Source organism: Cryptomeria japonica, chromosome 9 (genome assembly GCF_030272615.1).
Source record: "Cryptomeria japonica chromosome 9, Sugi_1.0, whole genome shotgun sequence".
NCBI classification, from domain to species: Eukaryota; Viridiplantae; Streptophyta; class Pinopsida; order Cupressales; family Cupressaceae; genus Cryptomeria; species Cryptomeria japonica.
The window spans coordinates 630,456,744-630,481,112 of NC_081413.1; the positions used below are offsets into that span (position 1 = coordinate 630,456,744).

At 36.4% G+C, this 24,369-nt stretch overlaps 1 protein-coding gene across 3 annotated transcripts in view; it reads right to left on the reverse strand.

Annotated features, from left to right (window-relative positions):
* LOC131048284 (uncharacterized) overlaps positions 1 to 24,369 on the reverse strand; it is a 69,918-nt gene that overhangs the window by 13,179 nt on the left and 32,370 nt on the right. For all 3 annotated transcript variants that reach the window (XM_057982179.2, XM_057982178.2, XM_057982180.2), the window contains exon 7: positions 14,573 to 14,694. In XM_057982179.2, the coding sequence (XP_057838162.1) occupies positions 14,573 to 14,694 (122 nt within the window). The remainder of the gene's footprint in view (positions 1 to 14,572; positions 14,695 to 24,369) is intronic.

Consider the following 24,369-nt stretch of genomic DNA (forward strand, 5'->3'; position numbering starts at 1 on the left):
ACCCTCCTCCAAGGATTTAATGATCCATTTGAAAGCAACTGTAATACCTTCTAACTTGAGATCCTTCAACCCCGTTTGGGTGTTGCTTACAAACCCTTAATAAACCCTATTAGGGTATTGGGTGGATCCTTCTACCTTTAAAAAACCCTGTTTGGATGTTGCTGACAAAGTTTGGGAGGATATCAACCAGCCTTACAACAATAATCTTTGCAAGGATTTTGTAAAACACATTAAGTAATGTAATCAGTCTCCAATTCTTCATGGCGGTCTTCTTTCCATCCTTTGGCGAGAGCTTGATAACACCTTTGTATATAGGGAGATTCACACACTATTTGGGTTGTCATTACTCAAAAACTAACAATTTAATCAGAATCCAACCACATGAGAGAGTTATTGAGATTCTCATATCAGATGCCCAAGCATTCATTATTCAGAATTTAAAAAGGTCCCTAGAGACTATCAACAAGAATTAGCTTAAAACTTGTCAGTGAAATATCAGTAGATTACCTAAAATTTTGTTCAAAAGCAAATTTGCAGATTTGTAGAATGACTAGGATTTTATTCAACTAAAATTTTCCAAATCCATAGAGTGCTTAAGATTTTATTTAGGTGCAACTTCCAGATTGAATGGGAGACATGGTCACACTATTGACCAACAAGGTGGATAGTGTTAAAGTTCTCAAATTTCACATATGTATGTGCAAGTATATTCTTCTTGCTCTTTAGGAACATAGATTATTTATTGGAGGTTGTTTGTAAATGATCCTATTCAGTGACACTCATGAAAATCAAAACCATTTATTGTTTCTACACTAGCTTGCAAGTTCGGGTTCGGGCACCGGTTCAGGTTCGAAGAACCGGTACACCGGTACGGCAAAATTTTGAAAAGGGGTTTGGATTCGTTTGGGTTCGTTAGTACAAAAACATGTATATTTTATATTTATATATATATATATATATATATATATATATATATATATATATTTTAATATTTGTGCAGCCTGTAAGCATGAATTAAGATTAGCATGTCACATAGCATCATATAAACAACAAAACAAACATAAACTTGTAATCATAGCATCATGATCATACCATAATAGCATCACATACATCAAGTTTAATATCAAGATGACAAAATATTCAAGTATCATTGTTTCAACTTTCAACAATATAAAGTTTAATCATCAAATGGATCAGCTAATTCATCCTCCTCCTCCTCCTCCTCATCATCATTGACATTGACATTAGATGAGCCAACGCCACTTGCACTTGCACTATAAGTTTGCTCGCCCTCCAAGTCATCAGGTGTCAAATCAGTATGCTCTAGCTCTATATCCCATATCTTTGTTTCCCCTTGTGTGTAGTCACATTGTTTGTGTGAAAGAAGATGTAGGTTGGAATGCACATATACTAAATTTTTTGCTCTTTTTGATAACAACCTATTGCGCTTTACTGGGTGGATGAAAGAGTATGTGCTCCAATTTCTTTCTGAAGTAGATGAACTAGCAACCTATGAAGACAAAGTAAACAATTAAAGTTATACATTAATAAAATTAAAATTAAAAATTACTAGCAACCTATGAAGACAAAGTAAACTATAAATAAACTTGTGATAATTTTAATTAATTAAACATACTTGTGATAAAACTTTTACAGCGAAGGGTTGTAGGTGTTGGAAGCATACACCATGGAAGTACCACCAGCTATGAGCATCCTTCTTGGATCTATGACGAAGTGCCTCAACACTTAGACCATTCCCATTTGCGAATTTTATGAACTCATTTGTAACAATATCTCGTAAATCATCATCAGGATATAGTCTAAGAAATGCTGCCTTGTACCCATCAGATACTTCTAGATCTCTCCATGGTGGAATCCTTCCTGGTTTATCAAGAAACTAACTGCTATAGTACTTTGGTGTCAATGCATAGGCAAGAAGATGCAAAGGAGTGGTCATCTTATTCCACCTTTCTACAATAATTGCTTTCACTTCTTTGAAGAATTGCTCCTCGGGGTCATTCTCTTTTGCATTTATAGTGAGCTTTATTTTTTCAAGCATTGAGTCAATGCCATCATAAATCTCACCAATGCAAGGCCTATCCATGTCGGTATAGCAAACCATACTCATAATGGGCTCAGTGATACTTAGGAGATATGTAACAAGATCCCACCATTTCTCATTCAATATTCTCTTCCTAATTTTTTCTACCCTCTCACTGCTACTCTGCTTCCATATAGTCCAATTGTGTTGATCACCATATTGCATAGTGCCACTCTAACTTTCACAAGTCATCTTAAGACAATTGTGTTTTTTGCAAAACAGGTCTCAGCAACCTATAACACAAATTAATGCCAAAATGATTAAAAAATAAAGCCAAACTTTAAAGAAGAATACACAATATAGCTTACACAATGATATTATGAACATTGAAATTAAAAAAATCGGAAACGTAAAATTAAATTACTATTTCACTTACCTTCAATACCTCCAACTTCGAGAAGGATCTTAAAATCCCTTGAGACATGTGGTGGTTTGTGATGAACATCTGGATGTCCTCAGCCTCTGCATACACATCTCTGATCCATTTTATTTTAGTCCCAATCCTTTGTAGCATAAGATTGAGTGAAGGGACCGCACAAGGTGTCCAAAAGATGTGATCATAGCGTTCCTCAACCAACAAACCAGCAGCTCTACAATTTCTTGCATTGTCCGTTATGACTTGGACAACATTGCGGGGTCCCACTAACTCAATGGCGGAGATGAGAATTTCTGCAATAAATTGGCCATCTTACAATCCACAGCTTTCAAAAACATTGCCCCATTAGGGGACACCGCTATGACATTGATCAAGGGACAATTTTTAGCATCTTTCCACCCATCTGAAACAATTGTTACACTTGTCTCTGCCCATGAATCCCTTATGGATTTCAATGCATCGTCAACCCTCTTCACCTCTTTGTCCAATAATGTTCCATGTACCTTCTCATAACCTGGGCCCTTATACCCTCTTGGAGCTTCACTAACACTTTTTATCATTTGCTTCCAATATGGGGAGCGAACTACATTGAAAGCCAACCCATTTGCACAAATGCACCTTTCTATATCTTGGTCAGCAATGTCTCTACTCTCATTTTGAAATGTGGTTTTTAAAGGCCCCTTTGTTCTTTTGCGTGTCAAGGGTGGTTCATTTTCAGGTTCATTTGTGGAAAAGAAGGGGTGGTCTTGTTCTACAACATCGGGATGAGATGGGGTTTGCATTCCCCTTGTTTTTTTTGCTGTGGTTTGAGTCAATCTACGGGCTTCTCTCTCTTCTGCCTCCTCATGCTCCTTAAAATATTTCATCATTGTCTCATCTGGTATAGGTTTACCATCTTTTCCAGGGCATTTTTTGATGGCTCTTCCTTTTATTCCACACAAATGGCCTACTACCCGATAATATGAACTATTACGTTCAATACCACATCCTTGGCATCTCCAACGTCCTCCCCCACCTCCTGGAAGTGGGTTTAAAATGTCAACATACTTCCATAAGGGAGAATTCGAATCATTTCTTTGTTTTGTAATTGTCTGTTCATTGCCAACGGAGGAAAAGGTAGATGCCATTCTAGTTCCTATGGAAAGAAATAACATAAACATATTCAAAAACAAAAACAAAATAATGAAAAACAATTAATGTTTCATGTTTGAAAATTTGTGAAACAAAAGTAGTTGGAAAAAAATGTTAAAAAATCTACCTCTTGTAGGCAATGGGAGCTTGCAAATGTATGGAAATGATGTTGCAGCACTTGTTGAAGCTTCAAAAATCAGTCTTCAACTCCTATTTGATCTTGGAAACCAAACTTTGTTCACCCTTCCTTCAACCTGTTGTTAAAAAATTTTTGTTTGCAACACAAATGAGGAGAAATGAGACAAGATTATGTTTTAGAAGTAACTTTAGGTATAAAATTGACTTTTTACATGGCGGATTTCAAAAAAAATTAGAATTTTGCATTAAAAAGTGTGTTTTGGGCCGCCCAGCTGTCCGGGATCGACCTGGGTCCGCTCGGGTTTGACCTGGTTCGATCTTGGTCCACCCGAGTTCGAACCAAGTCGAACCCCTCTGGGAAATTCAAACCATAGTTGAACCAAGGCCGGACCAGACCCGAACCAAGGACTCGAACCGTACCAAACCCGAACCAGGGGTGTCTAGGGGCGAACCCGATAAGCTAGTTTCTACATGATTTACCTAATGGTGTATGCCATGGCCATAATTTATGCTTTCTCTAAATGTCAAAAAGGTGCTCCATCACCAACACCACCTGTTTTTATGTACTGCCCTCAACTGCAACTACAGTATGAAAATCATTTTCAAAGGAGGATTTCAGATAAAAGAATGGTAATCACTTGTGGATTGGCAGATTGATTCATCCAAATCCAAATGTTCACATAAATCAAAGTATGTAGTTAAAATGGTTCAGATAAACAACCGAATATGTTAAAAATAAATTATTGTGATAGAATTTCACAGACAAATTGCTTCTATCCTCCAAAAGAGAGCATAAAACAGGTATGAAACTACAATAGGGAAGTCATTTTTAGAGGAGTATTTGGTAATAACTGGTGAATATGCAGATTGATTCATCCAATTCCTGATGTTCACATAAATCCCAGTATGTGGTTTATGTTGGTGTTGGAAATAAGCCACACCCGGATCGACGATGGACTGGTCCAAGAGGGACCAGTAGCTCAGTGGTAGAGCACTCCAGCAGTGTATGGAAGGTCCTAGGTTCGAGTCCTAACTGGTCCATGTCTCAACATGGTATCAGATCCAGGTCCAGGCTAGGAGCCCCAAGCACACGAGAGGTGTGGCTTAAGGGGGGGTGTTGGTGTTGGAAATAAGCCACACCCGGACCGACGATGGACTGATCCAAGAGGGACCAGTAGCTCAGTGGTAGAGCACTCCAGCAGCGTATGGAAGGTCCTAGGTTCGAGTCCTAGCTGGTCCATGTCTCAACAGTTTAAATGGTTGGTTGTATAAACTTCCAAAATATGTTAATGATAAATTAATGGGATAAATGCATTAAACTGAAAGCAAATTGTCTCTACCCTCCAAAAGAGACCATGTAAAACAGATATGCTTTTCCCAACTCCTGTTGGGTTTTCTGTGGAAAAAGATATTGCAGAGTAGAATCTCATTTTAACTGAAAAATGTTTTTTCTTTGAAAGGGAAGGACTATGTCTATTTTAGGAAACATTCATGGGCATTCCCCTTTATGAAGGATTGTTGAACAAATTGCAGGGATGAAGAAGACATAAGGAAATGGGCTTACCCACAGCTCTTATTCAAGCAAATCGCTGTCTTCCAGTTGGTAACGATTCCTACAGGAATCACTGATGTCATCTATACTCACCCTTGTGTTGGTGTTGGAAATAAGCCACACCCGGATTGATGATGGACTGGTCCAAGAGGGGCCAGTAGCTCAGTGGTAGAGCACTCCAGCAGCGTATGGAAGGTCCTAGGTTTGAGTCCTAGCTGGTCCATGTCTCAACATGGCATCAGAGCCAGGTCCAGGCTAAGAGCCCCAAGCACACGAGAGGTGTGGCTTAAGGGGGGGTGTTAGTGTTGGAAATAAGCCACACCCGGATTGACAATGGACTGGTCCAAGAGGGGCCAATAGCTCAGTGGTAGAGCACTCCAGCAGCATATGGAAGGTCCTAGGTTCGAGTCCTAGCTGGTCCATGTCTCAACACCTTGTACCTACAAGTAAAAGTCTTTCTTGAGCCAGTCACTACCATTGACAAATTAAAGCCAAAGGACCACTCTCTTGAAAACAAGACTCGGATTGTTGTAGACTACACATTGTGGTTTAGAAAAAGAGTTGTTTAGTACACTGGAGGGACTACTTATACATATGATGGTGAGTCAGCTTGGACTCTAGATCAGGTACTTAAGCTGTCTCTCTAGCAAGATGTGTAACTTCTGGTAAAGGGTATCAAATGTAGCTGGAGGCGGTGTTGGAGAGGATGACGGTGCCAATGACCCATGTAAGAAGAAAAAGATAGACACCACTTGTGATGACACTGAAAGAGTCTGAAATTCCATATCCTTCTTCCTTGAGAAACTCAAAATACACTGTCATTGCTAACTAAAATTTTAAAAATATTGCTCCTATGCAACAAGATATTGCATTGGATTTAGACACCCCTTTGTTGATAAGCAACACTACCTAACATGTGTCCACAACTGACATGTCACTGTAATGTCCCCACTTTGAAATGGGATTTAATAATTTATAATAATAATAATAAAATTAAAGTACAAAAGAATATAAATAACATTTAAATTAAAATATAAACTAAATATAATTAAAATTTAACTAAGTTAATGAATGGTCAAAAGGCATAAAATGAAAAGTTGTGACTCCTTCGAACATGAGATTAAAAGGGAGAAGAGAACCTCATTTGAGAGGGGAGAGGGAGGATAAAAAGAAATAAGAGAGCATGTAAATCAAGGAAGAGTCAATGGAAGAAGGAAGGAATGGGAAGTAGCTAAGGAAGTGACTCTTCCAAAAGAGGGCAGAAATTATGAAAGGTTGTGACTCTTCCCAAGGGTGGTGATTGCGAAAGGTTGTGACCCTTTCGAAGGGTGGTGATTGAGAAAGATTATGACCCTTTCAAAGGATGGTGATTGTGAAAAGTTGTGACTAATTTGAAAGGCAGTGATTGTGAAAGGTTGTGACTCTTTCGAAGGAAAGGCATGATTGAAGGGGTGTGACTTCTCCTTCACAATGGACGATATAAAGCGAAGAAGGTCTCATTTGAGGAGGGGAGAAAGAGTGAACAACTGGGAAAGAATACACTATTTTAAAAGGTAGCAATGAAGGGTGGTGACCCAATTCTAATGAAGGGGGATGACCCAAGTCTTATCAAAGGTGGTGACCCTTTTATCAATAAAGTATAAAAGAGATCATTCCAATTATTCAATGATCCCTTATCAATCATCATTCCAATCATTCAAATCAAGCAGCAAAGCATTCTATCAAATCAGCATACATTCAATCAGCATTCACCAACATATCAAACCAGCCTTACATTACATTATCACTCACCAATACCTCAATCATACAATCAAAAGAATTCATTCAATTAATCAATTATTCATCAATCATTCAACCATCAGCGGATAGACTGGATAACTACAGCAATATTGACACCTAGTTGTGCGATTATATATTCTGTTTGGTGGTATGATCTACATACATAGTAATAATGTTTATATCTGCATTCTCCAGATTAATATAATGCTACTTAAAATTATTCAATTTAGTATAATGTCACTATACATCTACTTCTGCATATTTATGACAAGTTATGCTGCTGTTAATATTGTTTTTGAAAGGGGGACCATACATCTACTAGTCAGCATGGGAGAACCATTAGGCTATTCCAAGTTCCTATAGACTAAATGGTTTTGGTTAGGGGACTCTGTGTCCTGGTTGAGATTGTGCAGGAGTTTCTTGGGCTTTCCAGCAAAGTTTTCTATTTGTGGCAACGAATTATTTTTAGTACTTACTATTTATAGTAAGTCAGTGGGCCACCAGTTTCTTCAGTCAGTGAGGGGTTACCATCTTTAACATTGGTGAGTTCAAACGCTTCAAAGAAATACTTGTTTTATTGACCATTTCAATCTTTTTAATGTTGCCTTTAAGCCTTTTGGAAGAATCCCCCATGGCCTAGTAGAATAACATTGTTTTTGAAAGGGGGACCATTATCCCCATGGCCTAGTTGAATAACATTGTTTTTAAAAGGGTGACCATTTTCCCCATGGCCTAGTTGAATAACATTGTTTTTAAAAGGACACCATTATATTTCCTTGACTTAAGGCTAAAAAAATGCCTTAGAAAGTGGATGCCTAAGGGAGAAAAGAAATATTTAAAATGCAAAATATTTTAAAAAGGCAAAAAAGTGGGAAAACCCTAAAGTAGCCCTAATTCACTCTCATTCTTTAAAAGGGAGATTAAGCCTTCATTTGTGCATCTTTGTTTTGGTGAATATAACATAATGCTACTGGAATTTCTCCAGAGAACAGAAACTGCTGGTTAGAGGACAAAAACACTCAGCTGGGACACTGGCTTCGGTGGTGAGAGATCCACCCTAGCTGGAAGGAGTGATTCTACTACAGGGATCACCTATAAATGCACAGAGTTTTCTGATTTTTTACAAGTTTGGAGATTTATCATGAAGATTTTCTCAGTATTTTGATATGGGTTTAAAGGTTTTGGTGTGATTGATGCTTTGTTTCAGATTGGTGTGTGTTGGTGGTGCTTTCTCTCTTTTTTCAGAGGTCCGATATACATTTTCAGTAATTCTGTGCTATCATTTTGATAGTGGCTGGAAGTGCAAACGTGTTCGGAGTCCCTTTAGTTAGTTAGTTAAAAAACCTTGTAATCAATTAGTAAGTTATGATCTATGATCTTGATCTCTACATTTACAGTTGTTTGTAATTGTAAATAGGCTAATAGCCTTATGTTTCATCATAGTCAGGAATCTTTACTTTATGCATCATAATCAGTCATTCTTTACTTTATGTGTCATCATAGCTAGTTGTTTGAAATTATTATTCATTTATATAATATAATTTGTAGGCTATTTTCTAACTTGTTTGCAGGTTTTTCCTTTTAAGGAGATAAAGATACTCCCCCTCTAACCCTCCCATATTGGCTGAGAATTGGAATCTAGGGCAAACTAGGGCATTTTACTAAAGGGGACTTTACAGTCACATAAAAAGTTAACCTATTTTTTGCATCCCTTGTTTTTTGGTCAAGGAGCAAAAGCCATTTCACCAAAGAGAAGTGATGCTGTCTCCAAAATATTGATTATGTTTCTCCAAATGCTGCAATCTTGGTTGATTCTAAAATCCCACAAATTTGAAATATTTTTTTCTGACATGACACCTTCCATGCTCAAGTCAACTTATCAAAATACCGTCTAAGTCCACCCAACAAATGGTGAATCAAAGGAGAAGGATGGTCAGATCAGTTACACCCAACCTCAATGTAGTCTCTACCCTTAAAAAAACAAGGCCACCCATTGAAGCCAAAACACAAAGCACCATTCAAATGGATGAATTTGGTATTCATATCTACACAAATTGCTACATCCTCAGATCACAAAAGCAAAGAGAAGATGTTGGCTTTCAATTAAAATCCAGATTGTGGCAATGGGAAAGCCCGGCTAGGATGGAAACATTCGATTACAAAGAATAGTGATGCAGTCCATGGTGGATGGCATCAAAGAGGGGAAGTGAAAAGCATATGAAGGATTGGATGAATCAGCTCAAAGAATATATTTAACACTTCATAACCTCAGTAGATTCAAATAAGGTCAACCTCCACCACAGTTACCAGATCTCACCATTGACAAACAAGCAATAACTAAAGTGAGTGAGATCTGAAAATATTGTAGAGGTATGCAAGCTTGGATTCATGATTTGTATCTCAATGAATTGAAAGCTATTGATAAATTTGTGAGAACATTGTTCACATTGGCATAAGAACATAAAAGTTTTGACAATGAACATCCTATGTAAAACAATTGGATTCCTGATGTAAAAGCAGTGTTGAAGTTGGCAATCGACAAGTTGATTGCTGCAAAATATTTGTTAAGATGAGCAATAATTCATCCTACAATTGTGTACAAATTATCAAATTCAGATTCGATTCACTAAAAACAGACATAACTGAATTCCATGACATGAGAGTTGAAAATGTGGATGTTATGTCTCAGTGAATTCATTGAAAAGCTTCACATTATCCAATTAGAAGATAAAGGCAAGCTTCACTCTTCAAAGGCCATTATAGAAAAACTCTACAATGTCCTAAAGGGGGATCTTACTAAATCAGCCAACATCAACAAAGAGTCTACGAAACACTTGGTCAAAATCTTGATTGCAATCATTAAAGCAGAGATGCCACAACTCAAACATACACAACAGGTTACAGACAGTGCTGATGTAATGTTCCAGTTGAGTAGGACTGTATTACAATGAGACCCCTAATGAGGATAAGTAACCAAAAAGCAGTTGACAATCACAGGATGTATCTCACAAGTAAAGAATAAGCATCTAAGATGCCAATTAATAAAATTTCTACTAATGGGGTCAAAAATGCTGGCAAGGACAAAGATGATTCCACAAAAGACATGGCAACTAAGTTTCCCACGTTCGTTAGATTACTGAAATTTCAAATTGTAATTTATTTTTACAAGTTAGCTGGGATATAGTGATAATTTGTAATTGTCAAGAAACCTTTTCAGTACTGACATGTATCTGTAGCTCTAACAATGCTCAGGGGATTGAACTTAGTAATTGTTTATGAGGAACTGACTTCCCAACCAGATGAAATCAAATGTTGAATTTTGTGTCATATTTAGTTCTCTGGTTATGTGGTATTACTCTTTATATGATACGCATTTGCCTTCCACTATTATGTTACGAAGATCTGAACGTAATAAATTGTCCAAGTTGATTCTATCTTTGTTTTGAATGGAAATTTAAACTATTAAAATTTATTATACAATTTTTCTTGCTATTATCATTTCATTCTATGTTATTCATGTAAACCTTGCTAAAATGTGTAAAGTTGTAAATATTCTGAATGCCTCTATAAATACTGAATAACTAGAGAGCTTCCCCTTAAAATAGAAGATGAACCTTGTCTCACAAGTTGTGGCAAACTAGATTTTGTCCCTATGACAGTTCTATTTGATAGCACACAAATTGCTATTGCTTTATTTAACAAAAGAAAGAGGAGATGTTTGCTAATGAATACCAAATATAGAATGTGGCAATGGGAAAGCCTGCCAGAAAAGGAGATATTTAATAACTAAGAATATTGATCCAGTCCACAATCAACAGGATTAAGGATGTGTAGTCAAACGTACAGCTAAAGGGTCTAGTAAATTAACTCGGAGAATATATTCAGCACCTATTGACTTGATCTAAGCAATGCATGATGTCATCAGTCTTAGGTCACACCAGTTTCCCCTGCAGCTTGTAACTTCTCTGCATGGTGCTAGTGCCAAACCACATGGCACAAAAATTGAGTGGCATCATGTCAGCAAATTGACACTAGTAAAGTCACTGTCTCAGTCGGGGCTCAACTCAATTAGAATTCCTCAAGGGCCTTTTTGCATACATGAGGCTTACCATCAAACCTTCACCCTACATGGCATCATTCCAAACCACATGCACATGGTTTGTGCCACATTAGAAAACCAGCCCACATAGTATGCATCTGGAAAACAAACCAATATGTTGAGAGGGAAGGCAAACTGTCAACTATTCTAAATTCTGAACAGCCCTCCAATCAATCTTGATTGAAACCATTCATCTTGTATTTGTACATATGCAATTGCACCCTACCGTTAATGCCAATAGACACACATGCATATAAGATTTCCTTCCAGTCCTTTGCACTCACATGTATCATACCTACTCGTGAGCATTATCTTGCAATTGCTTGTCTTTAGAATGTGTGATACTTTACCATATTTTTTGTTGCATGTAGATTCCACAACTCAGTAATTTACAGGGCAGATTTTATTAGGTTGTCCTTCCTGCCACCATCTTGAGCCCCCTGTTGCAGATCACCTTTGAAATGAGATCCTTGTGTATATTTAGGATTCTAAAACACTTTTTTTACTCAAATTCTTGGCATTTACTTTATGGGATATCATTAAGGCATAATAATTGGTTACACTTTCAGTGAGAGATCAAATGGTGTGCTATCAAACTACATACACATATCAGTTATGCTTTATCAGGAATTATTTGATATGTCAAAGCTTCTCTGGATATTTCTGATAGTAAATTACATACTTGAAGGTAAGGCCTCAGATGGATTCATGTGAAAGAGAAGCACTACCAATTTGATTTTCTGACAGGTTCCCTTTAACATGAATTTATAAATAGTTTAAGTGTACCCAATTGAACTAATGAGCCATGTAACGAAGATAGTCTACTACAACAAAAAAATATCACGGGATCACATGATAAAGCTTTGTCAATAGTAACTACAAAAACTTTGCAAGCAAACATTTCTACATGTCACCCATGCATTTTCTATCCAAATATAGAAATTTATTTTTTGCTGATCAATACCAAGTAGTCCATGTAAATATTATTGATTAAACTGATTAATTACAAAAGGAGACGAAAGGCTCCTTATAAAGAAGATTACAAGACAATCTTTCCATAACGGATACAATTGAGAATAGAAACACGAAAGACACTTCCTAAAAAGAAACTGAACAACTAACAAGAAAAAATAGAAAATACTTAAACTACTAAATGACCATTAAATACAATATCATAAAAATTACTTTAAGACACTCCCTTAATGGTCATTCGCTTAACTACCCTACAAAAGACTTTGACATAATCTGCAGGTCATTTGGCCATGAATGCATAGAAGGTTGACTCCTCGTCGGAACACACTACAACATGAGCCTGCTGCTGAGACTCTCCCTTTGTTGGACTTCTGATCAGCCAACCACTTTTTGCAGAACCTCTAGAGATGACCAAGCCTACCACAATAGTAAACCCTCATCAAAATTATTTTGCCCTTTCTGCTGAATGGACTCACCTTTGTCTCTGTCCTTGGCAGTAAAAACCTATTCTACACCGGTCGTGTCACTACTTCTACCAAACTGTTGTCTCCACTTGGCTTGCTACAAGAGCTTATTGCACAACTCATAAACTTTAGGTCAACATTAGTGGATGTAATGTTGAGTGATTTGATGAAGTGCTCAAAGGATCATCGTAAGCTTTTGAGCTTGATCACCACCATATCCTCTTCTTCCATCTTGCAAACAATGGCCTCCAATTGATCACAAATGTCCTTGATCTTCATAAAATGCTCCTGCAAGGACATCTTGTTGTCCATCATGATTGAAATCATGTTTTAAGGAAAAAAGCTTTGCCTTTATCTGATGTCTCATGCAAATCCTTCAAGTGACTCCAGATCTCTTTAGCAATCTTGCATGACTGCACTTCCAGAAGCATCTCATTGGTAACTAATACCTTCAGCAAAATAACTGCTTCTCAGTTACACTCATCAAACTTGTCTTGATCTTTGCCCACCACTGTGGGATGAGTATACGTACCTAGAATAATCTGGTCTAGGCACCAATACTCAAAAATACAAAGCATCCTTTGCTTCCAGGTATTGATGTTCTTGTTGTTGAAGCATTGATTGCCTTCCAAACATGATATTGGTCAACAACGCCATCCCTCCCGCTTTCCAACAAGGTCAACTTCTCACTAAACTTCAAGATCCGATTTTTCTGTCAAAAACTAGTCAAAAACCTTCAGCAACCAGCAGGCACGAATTTCAAGGCAAGCAGCCCAACAATTAAACCAATCATCAAAACAAAGTGCCTGGTACAGCCCATCTCAAAAAACCCTAGCCATTAAAAAAACAGAAAAAGGTCCAAAAACCTTCACACAGCTGCAAATCCTTCACGTGGTAGCATGAAACCTTTGTGGGAGCAAGGGAAAAAACTTTGAACTGCAAAACAAATTGTCAGCGTCTCAGAGAAACGATGCTGAAAGAACTCTGGACAGAACGAGTCACCCGTCACAGGAAAACACAATTTTTCCCAAACCTATGATATTAAGTCACCAAAAACCAGATGAAAAACTAGAGACTGTGAACTCCCGTCGTGGAACAGAAATCACTTCACGCAAAAATCTGAAAAAAAAAAACAAGTCACACTAGAAGAATTACTAACGTGGCCGTAACAACAATTGCACAGTACAGGAAAATCACAATTTTAGCAAGCATAATCAGAGACTCTTCTACAAAAACACAACCCTTGAATTCCTTCAGCAAAACCTTCAAAAAATGACAAAAAAGGCGTATCAAAAACCTGCGAAAACCTGCCTAAATAAAAATGCAATTTGAAAAAATAAAATCTGCCACAAATTCCTTCAGAAATCCAACCCACGATTTTTCTGGAAAAACTTTAAGAAACAATCTCAACTAGTAGAGAGAAAACCACATTTTTTTTTTCATTAAAAAAAAAAGATGAAAAAATTTCTACAAAAATATCTTCTAAGTAAAAGCCACAATTTTTTTTAAACATCGTCAAAAAAATTTAGAGCAACCTCTGCTCTAATACCATGTAAATATTATTGATTAAACTGATTAATTACAAGAGGAGATGAAAGGCTCCTTATAAAGAAGATTACAAGAAGATCTTTCCATAACGGAAACGATCAAGAATAGAAACACAAAAGACATTTTCTAAGAAAAAACTGAACAACTAACAAGAAAAAATAGAAACTACTTAAACTTCTAAATGACCATTAAATACAATATAATAATAATTACTTTAATGGTCCAAAAAATAAACAAAACTAGAATTCTGAATAGGTAGTCTCTTATTTTCTACTAGCAGTCTAATACATAAAGATGATATTTATGCTAGAGATTACGTGTTTCAAGAAAAATATAGATAAATAAAGAACAAGATAACACCTTGTGACATTTAACCCAGAATCAAAAAGGGGTCATTGTCCAAGTCAATTACCAAATTTAGCTGCACAAGAAATCAATTTGTCATAAGCACCAGGATGAAGCTTCACCCCATCATCGAGGAATTTTTTAGCATGTATTATCATCGAACTCCATTTCTTGGTGTCATTGCATATGCTGCGAAGATGAAAAGTTGACACTTGTCAAATTCAATAGGTTTTAAAAATCAAATGTGCAATATTGACTAACAGGATAAAGGTAAATTCTGGACTATGTGAAGCCTAATCCATGATAAGGATAGAAAACCAAAAAATGCATACATAAATCATGACAGAATAATTCCAGCCCAAAAACATCTGCATAATCCCAGACCCACATAGAAATAAGTAGGTAATGCAACAGGCTCTCTTAGATAAATAATCCACAAACTTAGCAAACAGTGATGTAGCCAATAGAAGAGTAAATATCTTTTTTAGTTCAGAGTGGCTGCAAAGTCTTGGGATGAATACTAATGAGAACGCAATTGGACCTTTTTGGTGGTGGAAGATGATAGTGATACTCCTAGCATAAGCATTTCTATAGAAGTTACACCATTAGTTACCAGCATCTGGCAACAACCTCAGTTTTCATAAGCTCCTTTCTATTCTGCACGTTCCCTCCCCCATAGAACTCTAATGTTTAACCACTTTGGGTTTAATTCTCTAGTTATGGTTATAATGTTTATAACTTTCAATAAATTGGTGTTTGTTTATTTAAATTAATTTCAGCACGTCAGGTTATTTCTTCTTTGTACTTTTCAACTTAAACTGTATGTACTTTCTAGTCACATTGACATACTTTGGATAATCAAGGAAATTACCATAAATATTTATGTCCTAAGAAATACTTAGAGCAACATCCCTGGGAGTAGCTACTCTTTCCAACACAACACACAGCTATAACCAAATTACATGCTCATCCACCAACTGCTTCCAAGCTCTTCATCAAGTTCACCTTAATCAGATCAAACAAGAACAGATTAATAGTTCCATTTGGAAGGAGACATCCATACACTAACTTCATAAGCGTTATCTGTTAAGAAGATCAAAACAGTCGAAGATAAATTAAGAATTAAGTAGTAAAAATTGAAAACACACTTATATGATTGATAATCACTGATTATAAATGGGGAGATCATAGATTAAGTTATGACAAACAACCTCACTTTGGCCACTAGTTTGTAGATGAAATGAAGTGGAGAAGCAACTAAGACAAACAAGAAGCTTCTGCAATATTTTGCCACAAGTGATTGAAGAATGCGATTTGTGATAAGAAAAGGCAGCGAGTGGCAGCCCAAAATTTTCCAAGCAAATTTGAGATCTTAAAAGCCTATGAAGGAACATGTCATTTCTCCTTCTCTAGCATAAAATTAATGAAGACACTTAGCCTATTTTTCTCAATTTTCCTATAGGCTAATGGGATTGTTAAAAGAAGAAATAATTAAACAGTTAAATTTAAATTGTCAAAAAGCAACTTTTTGTTATAATTTAAAAAGACAACTTATATTGTTTTATACAATATAAGTTGATTATTAACTGCTGCTAAACCCAAGGTCCTAAAAAGTGAGTGATCAAAAGGACACTATTGTTTTATAAATTTGAAAGAATAATGAATTAAAAGAAAATGGGAGGACTTCTTTTGCAACTTGGGGTCCCTTGTCCTGCAAAGGTCGACTCCGCACGAGCGAAGGCCTGGGCGAATACGGCCTTCCGTGGATGGGGCTAGGAGCATTAACTACAATCTCTTGTAGCGCGTGGGGGATTGTTTATGGGACATGACTCCCTTGGGGATCCTCATAATGATTCTTCCGTGGCAGACGAAGGGCAAAGCAAGTCATTCTTGCTTCGTGGTTGTTCAAGCGTCTGCAAGTGATGGTGGGAAACCAAGTTACTCTTATGGATGCTTGCTTGGTGGCTGTTCAAGCGTCTACAAGTGAGGAGAGGTCCGAGGATGGAGTATTCTTCCAATGCCACTCTCATCATGAAGCCTAATTCTGAAATGAGCATAGTTTTGAATGAAGAGAGGAATAGACTTAGGGATATTGCCATTTTTCTGGCTATGCTTGACTCTAGCAAACTTCCCTCTAGGAATTATACGAATAACCGGTTGCAGAATGTGTGGGTTAAAAGATTAGGGTTTCAATTTACATTCTACAGAATGATTTAGAAGGGTTTATACATTATTTTTTTCAAAGAGGCTAAAAGCCAGAAGGAGGTTATTAACAAAGAATATTGGTCGGCCAGTGGTTGTTTTAAGAGCCATTGGGTGGACTCTCGAGGCTAATAATGCAGAAATTCTTGCCCTATTGTGCCCTAGATGGGTGACAATAAGAAATATTCCCTTGATTCTATGGAAATGGCTACCAAGAGCTTTGGAAACAATTCGTAATGTTATAAGGATGGATGATACTTCCTCCTTACTTTTGCATATGGATGCTAGACTTTTGATCTGTACCAAACTTGGAATTGACTTTTGATCTCTACCAAATTTGGAATTGATATTCCGCAGGAATTAAGAATTGAACTGGAAAATGAGAACCTTGTGTGCCCTATAGAGTTTTTGGGTGGAATTAATGCATGCTTTCTTTGTAGAAAGGAGGGGCATATTAGGAAGCATTGCCCACTTTTGAAAAGTAAAAAATCAAAATGGTAAACCTAGGAGGAAGGCAAACTTTGTGGCAAACCCTAACCCTAATGAGAGGATTACTAACAACCTCAAATCTTCGGGCTCTCTCAATACCCCTACTTTTATTCCACCTCCTAAATCCCACCCTAAGTTGAACTCTGCACCCACAAGGGGTCTGCCTGCCAAATCCAACACCAAACAGGTTGATGCCTCTCGTCAATATTTCAAAAGAATTATAACCCAAAATTTTAATGTATCCTCTAATGTGGCACTTCGAAATAATATTTCCATCAAATATTTGAAGCCTACAATCTTCTTATTGAAAAGGCCTTCTTTTAATAACTCTCGCAATATACATTAACACCACGATTTCATTAATATTTTCTAAATATTCTCAATTGCACATTCAAGCTACAACAATTATATAAACTATAAAGTGAGAATATTCAACCTTTGTCACAATATGGATACCTTAAACATTAGATTGTGGCCAGATAAGTAAAACTCACAGCTTACAATAATGATATAAATCAATCCCGAATTCACAACATCAACTCGTCACTATTGACCCAACGATAGATAATAATCAAAACGAATAAAATATTCTTATTTCTCAAATAGAAAGAAAATAGCTCAGGTCTAGATACAATTATTACTATAAATTTGTCTTCACAAGGGACTTCACAAATTTGGCACAGATGTAGACTCCATCACGAATCCACCCCTTTCAAGAACTAGGTTTTTGTCTAGTTCTCCTATCAACTCCTAAAGGTTTTCATCTCCAAAAGTCATAAATCGTTTATCAAATTTAATCATGATTTACTTCTCCTAGCCAGCTTCCATATAAAGAGCCACAAGAAACATCTCGAAGATTAGGCCAACTTGAATATTGGAAAACTTTATTTAATAAAGTGACAAATAATAATAATTTTATTATTTAATTGAATTAATTAATATTAAGTCATCTTTTGAATATTTCCTTTATTTTTTTGACAACTTAATAAAAATCAGGTTAATTAATTGCAGTGTTCCACGGAAACGTGTTTCCCCCCTCCAGACCCAAGTCCCCCCATCCCCGAAACCTATCTCTGAAACTTTTTCCCTTTGTCCCCCCATCCCCGAAACCTGTCCCCGAAACTTTTTCCCTTTGTCCCCCCGTCCCCAAAGCCCGTCCCCACATCCCCCCCATCCCCAACGGTCATGGAACAATGATTAATTATCACTAAAAATTGGGGGTACTCCTCCGAGACCAAACATTGCTTGTCCTCAAGCAATTCTTTGTTGCACCACCAAGATCCCAAACCAGTCTTATGAAGAAAACTATATCATTTTGTCGTTCCACTCCAATGCAATCAACATAATGGAAACCTACAACTCTGTCATGCGAAAGTATTCCCATTGTTATGCTTATCCACTCTCCTTCCAACAATGTCTCATCATAATCCCACCACTCCATGCTCATGTTGTAGACTAAAATTTGATTAACATGCTGCGTACTCATAAGTGTTTGTATAGCCATCCATTCTACATACTCCAATCTGCCCATCATGGATGCATAATAGATCAAAAGCTCATCATAAAATGCTATACCTAAAAAATCACTTGCATCCACATCATTCTCATACCTTGGAGAATTAACTGGTAAGGCTGCTGATGCGGAGCATCATGAAAACATCAACCAAATAACCATTATCAAATATTCTCCATATATCATGCATTAAACTTGAATGATTTAAACCCTTCATCTATTCATTTCTTGCAAATGAAAACCAAGAATTTGTCCAAACTGTGAAATTTACTCTATTCTGGTCATGAAATTACAGTCATGAACAGTCATTAATAACTCTTAAAATATAAATCACCCAGACAATCGCTCCGGTCAGATTCTAGAAATGGTAGTTATAAAACTTTTCTCCAAATTATAGAAAGATCCAACGGTTAAATCCAAAGTTATGATGCGTTTTCCAAAACTGGTCGCAGTGAATCATGGTTTTGGGTAGTTCCAAACGGTTTTCACCAAAATCTTCATAACTTCCACAAATATAAACAAAAATGCCTCAAACCAAAGGGAAAAGAAAGATGATTCACATATCTTTCCAATAAGTCTATTTAGAGGTCTTAATAATATCATATGAGTTCATACCATACGCTGCAATGTGACTGTTCTCAGGAAGTGTCAAATCTGCAATTAACAACTTTCACCAAAACTTCCGTATCTTCTTCATTTCTAAACATAATAACTCCAAACAAAAAGGAAAAGAAAGGTAATTGACATATCTAACTATAAATTATACATATACAAAGGTTTCCAGGCCATACATGGTCGTACAAGGCCTAGAACCAACACAAAAACTGGAAAGCCAACCAAAATAACAATAGTAGAATGCACCAAAATGTATTCAAAATGTTCTCCTTTCTTCTCTATTCTTCCAATAATGATTTGGTTCGACCAATACAACATATTTATAGACTCTTTAGTAGTTATAAACCATCCAACTACCTTTATGACCCTTCATCTTCCCTTTTACAACTTTATGTGCAATTTTTGCACTTTTACATTTTTGCAAATGTTGCACTTTTGCAATTTTCTTGCAACTTTGACACTTTTTCCTAATGACTCTCCAAATTGTAAAAACCTCATAAACATGTCCAAATAATCTATTTAATACCTTTTACATACTTGATAGCCTTCTCATGGCCTTTTATACAATTTTGACCATCTTGACCTATAAGGGCCTATATGGACAACTAGGACATAATCAGGACTTGCTTACATTTTTAGGCTTCCAAGTCTTACAAATCATTCCAAATGGATTCAAATACATTATATGGATAACAAAGATGATTATTCATCATTGTGATCATCCTTGCTGCTGCTACTTGTGGTGCTTCATCCACCAAGGCCTTGAGTATTCTCTCTTTTTTTCCACCATGAATTCCAACTCCATCTGTTGAAAGTCCTGAATGTATTGTCCAAGAGAATCCAACCATAAATTTCCTAAAATGGTATTGGAACAAACAATCTAAATCATGTAGAAATTATAGAAGATTGTCTAATGATCAAGTTCAACGCTCAGTTGTCATACATCTTGTTGCATTTCCTCTTAAACACATCACCCGTCATGACATGAAAATCTGAATTCTTCTAAGGGCAATCCTCCTCTTGCTACCACGCTATCACTCACATGTGAGTTGCACCACTATCCACCAAGCATATCACTTGCTGTCCACTAACCACTTCTCTTACTCTAAATGTTTGATACTTAGAAGTTCCTAAAAGTAAAGTTGTGGCACCATATACTAAGGCTATAGCATCTTGCTCCGCATTGTCACTTTTTGAAGTATCATCAATAGCATCATCAACACCAGATGTAACTTCAATATAATGTAATTGATCCTTTCCACAACATCTATGACTAAGCACCTATGGCTCCTTACAAGTGAAGCACAACTTCTTCCTACACAATTCATTCTTGACCTCAATATCTAGCTTCTTATCATCTTCCTTACTTGGCTTAGATGTAATTTTGGGCTCCTCTTGAGGTACCTTTTTCTGCCTATCCTCATGATTGTGTTTTCTCTTGGAGGCAAAATTTTTCTCCATCGTGAACTCCTCCAAATTGAAGGCTCTTGTGATAGCCTCCTTTAGTATGATCGAATTGAAGGCCTTAAGCAACCCTTTTAGGGGTTTAGCTAATCTCTTAACAAAGAGCACTATAAGTCTCGTTTTTGTCACATCGGGCACCAGAACAGCAAGTCTTTAAAAATATGTTACATAATCCTCCACTTTGCCCTTTTGTTTCAACTATGCTAGACCCCTGAAATGATTTCTTGGTCTGCCCTATCAAATATCTCAATCAACTTTTGACTAAATTCTTCTACAATGTTGACAGAGTCATGCCCCTTGGTCACCATTCCATGATACCACCATTCATGAGCTACTCCCTCCAAATGCAAGGTAGCAAATTTTATGGCTTCCACTTCAAGCATGGGGTTCAACAAAAAATATGTATCTAGCTTTTGTAACCATGACCTTGCCAATGTGTTGCTTGTCCCATTGAACTAAGGGATTGTGATCTGACCCAATCGGTGTTGGATATCCTTTCTCTCATCATACCCCTTCCTCCTATACCCTCCTTTTGTTTTCAGTCTACAGTATTCAGTGAAGCTCATGTCATCACGGACTGCTGCACTCGAATCATTGTATTCAGCATGAAGTCCAATTAGCTTGATCAAGTTGTCCTTCGCCCATATCTTCCTTTGACAAAAACTTGGCCCTAAATGACCTAGTTTTTGTTGATGCTCTTCCTCCTTCTACAGTACATCTTTCCTCATTAGAGTTACTATGCTCACCTCCTAAGTCACCAAGTTCAAATTCGAGTTCGAGTTCGAGTTCGGCAACAATAAAATTCGAATGAAATTCAACAAGGGGAGAAATTTCGAAAAAAAAAAAATCGACATTAGATTCAGCTTATAATCCACAAAATTAAAAATATATTAAGAACTAAATTTTAATTATTAATTATATTATAAAATAAAATAATATTTAATATAAATCTATTAGATGTTACTTTTTAATAAAATTTTAATCAAAATAAAAATAATATTATATTTTTGTAAATTCAGTTTACATATTTAAGATGTTATAGAGCATATGAAGAGCTAGAGAAAAACTTATAATAAATATAAATTAGTTCAAGCCGCAGCAAATATGCAAATATTCCAGAAAAATTTGCACGAAGTTATCCTGTGGTCAAAGAAGAAATGTGTGGATCGTGGCTCTAACTCTCATCAACCGAAATGTGTGGCTCATCTCTTCGACTCCCATCATACACCACAAATGAAATGCCCAAGTTGCTAGTAGGCAATTGGATGAGCTAAGAATCGTTGGCAAAACAAATGTGTGCCCCAGTTTAAAAAACCTGTAAAGAAAACCCTACGAAAACATTTTGCCAAAAATTTAAAAAAACTATGCTTTTTCCGTACGAATATAGACATGAATTTTTGCGAATTCCATACCTTTTTTAAATGTTCGCCGAATTCCGAACTCCAAGCATAGAATTCGGTGAATGCAGTGACATAGCTCACCTCTATCATTTGCAAGCCTATTAACATCTTGACACTAAAGAGACTCCTCAATAATTGCACAATTTCTCTCATGGTTTCTAAAATATTAACAAGGAACTCTTCAAACCTCTTGAAGAAAGCTTTCGCAATGTCCTCTTTATCAACCATGGAGGCCCCTTTCTTTTTCTCGCGCTGTTGATACCAAATCTCCCTCTCACTCATCCACCTTCCCCAGGCTGGTAAGATTGAAGGCTCTAATACCACTGAAAGGTACCAACTTATGAAGCAAAAAAATTTCTTGACGATATGTGTATTATAGAACAAGGAATCAAATATAACAACTAAAATCATCACCAATTTAGAAATATTAAGACTCGACAATTGTAATCATATGACATATAACTGTATTATTTCTTGATAGAACTAGAGGGCCACTCCTTCAACATAATTTAGTTTATACAGCTTACAGATCAAACTACTAGTCTTATAATGAATGTATGTTTGCACCTTTCAAATACAGGCTCGCTGATCCCAAACTTAATCGAGTTGTCTCCAATCCTCAAGGGATTCATTCATGTATCTATCCTTGATATTGTTTGTTTTGGAAGGCGCAAGCAATAATGTTGTTGCAGCCCATGCACCTTATGCACTCAATGGCCCCTGAGACACATAAACTGTTGTAGCGTTTTGTTGGTATGCTGATGCTTTTGTCTACCTCTTCCCCAATCTGTATGATCGATAAATGCTAACTGTAGACATCTAAGCCCACATTGTAAATGGTGAAACCGGCCCCTCAAAATGGCAACTTAATGAAATCTTGTGGTCAATCAGCGCACCAAGAACACTCAATTCTTCACCCCTTTTCTCCCTTCAGCAATTTTGGAAGCCATGATAATAACCCACCAACAGGTGGAAGATCCTCACATAACAACCATTTCCAAACTCACACAAATACTAAGCTTCTACAATAGTGGCAATTGATAATGGATGTCACACTTGCACGGGGCAACACAGAAATACTGAGTCAGTACCTTAATCCTTTCGAATCAATATTTCAAAAGAATTATAGCCCAAAATCTTAATGTCTCTTCTAACGTGGCGCTTAGAAATAATATTTTCATAAAATATTGAAGCCCACAGTCTTCTTATTGAAACGGCCTTCTTTTAGTAACTCTCGCAATATACATTTAACGCCAAGACTTCATTAATATCTGCCAAATATTCTCAATCGCACATACAAGCTACAAAGTGAGAATATTCAACCTTTGTCACAATATGGATACCTTAAACATAAGATTGTAGACAGATAATTATAACTCACAGCTTACAATAATGATATAAATCAATCCCAGATTCACAGTATCAATTCGTCACTATTGACCCAACAGCAAATATTATTCAGAATGAACAAAATATTCTTATTTCTCAAATACATAGAAAATACCTCAAGTCTAGATACCCTTATTACTGCAAATTTGTCTCCACATGAGACTCAACAAATTTGCCACAGATGTAGACTTCGTCACAAATACACCCCTTTGAAAAACCCAAGTTTTTGTCCAACTCTCCGATCAACTCTTGAAGGTTTTCATCTCCAGAAATCATAAACCGTTTATCAAATTCGAGCATGCTTTACTTCTCCCAACTAGCCTCCTTATAAAGAGCCCTAGGAGACATCTAGAAGATTAGGCTAACTTGAATATTGGAAATCTTTATTTAATAAAATGAAAAATAATAATATTTTATTATTTTATTTTATTTAATTATATTAATTAATATTAAGTCATCTTTTGAATATATCTTTTATTTTTTTGAGAACTTCACAAAAATCAATTTAATTAATTGTCACTAAAAACTGGGGACATTGCAGAACAAGGCCCCCACTCCTATAGATTTCAAGTGGCAAGTTGCTCAACAATGCTAGTATAGATGCAAAACAAATTATGGAAGATGAAAAGAAGCAATGGCAAAAGTTTGGATGCTCAATTCTTTCAGATGGATGGGCAAATGGAAGGAACCACAATCATCAATTTTTTGGTAGCTTCAAATGGTGAGATGCTTTTCTAAAGCAAATTGATGCCTCTAACATAATAAAGAAAGCAAAAAAATTGAGCTTGATGT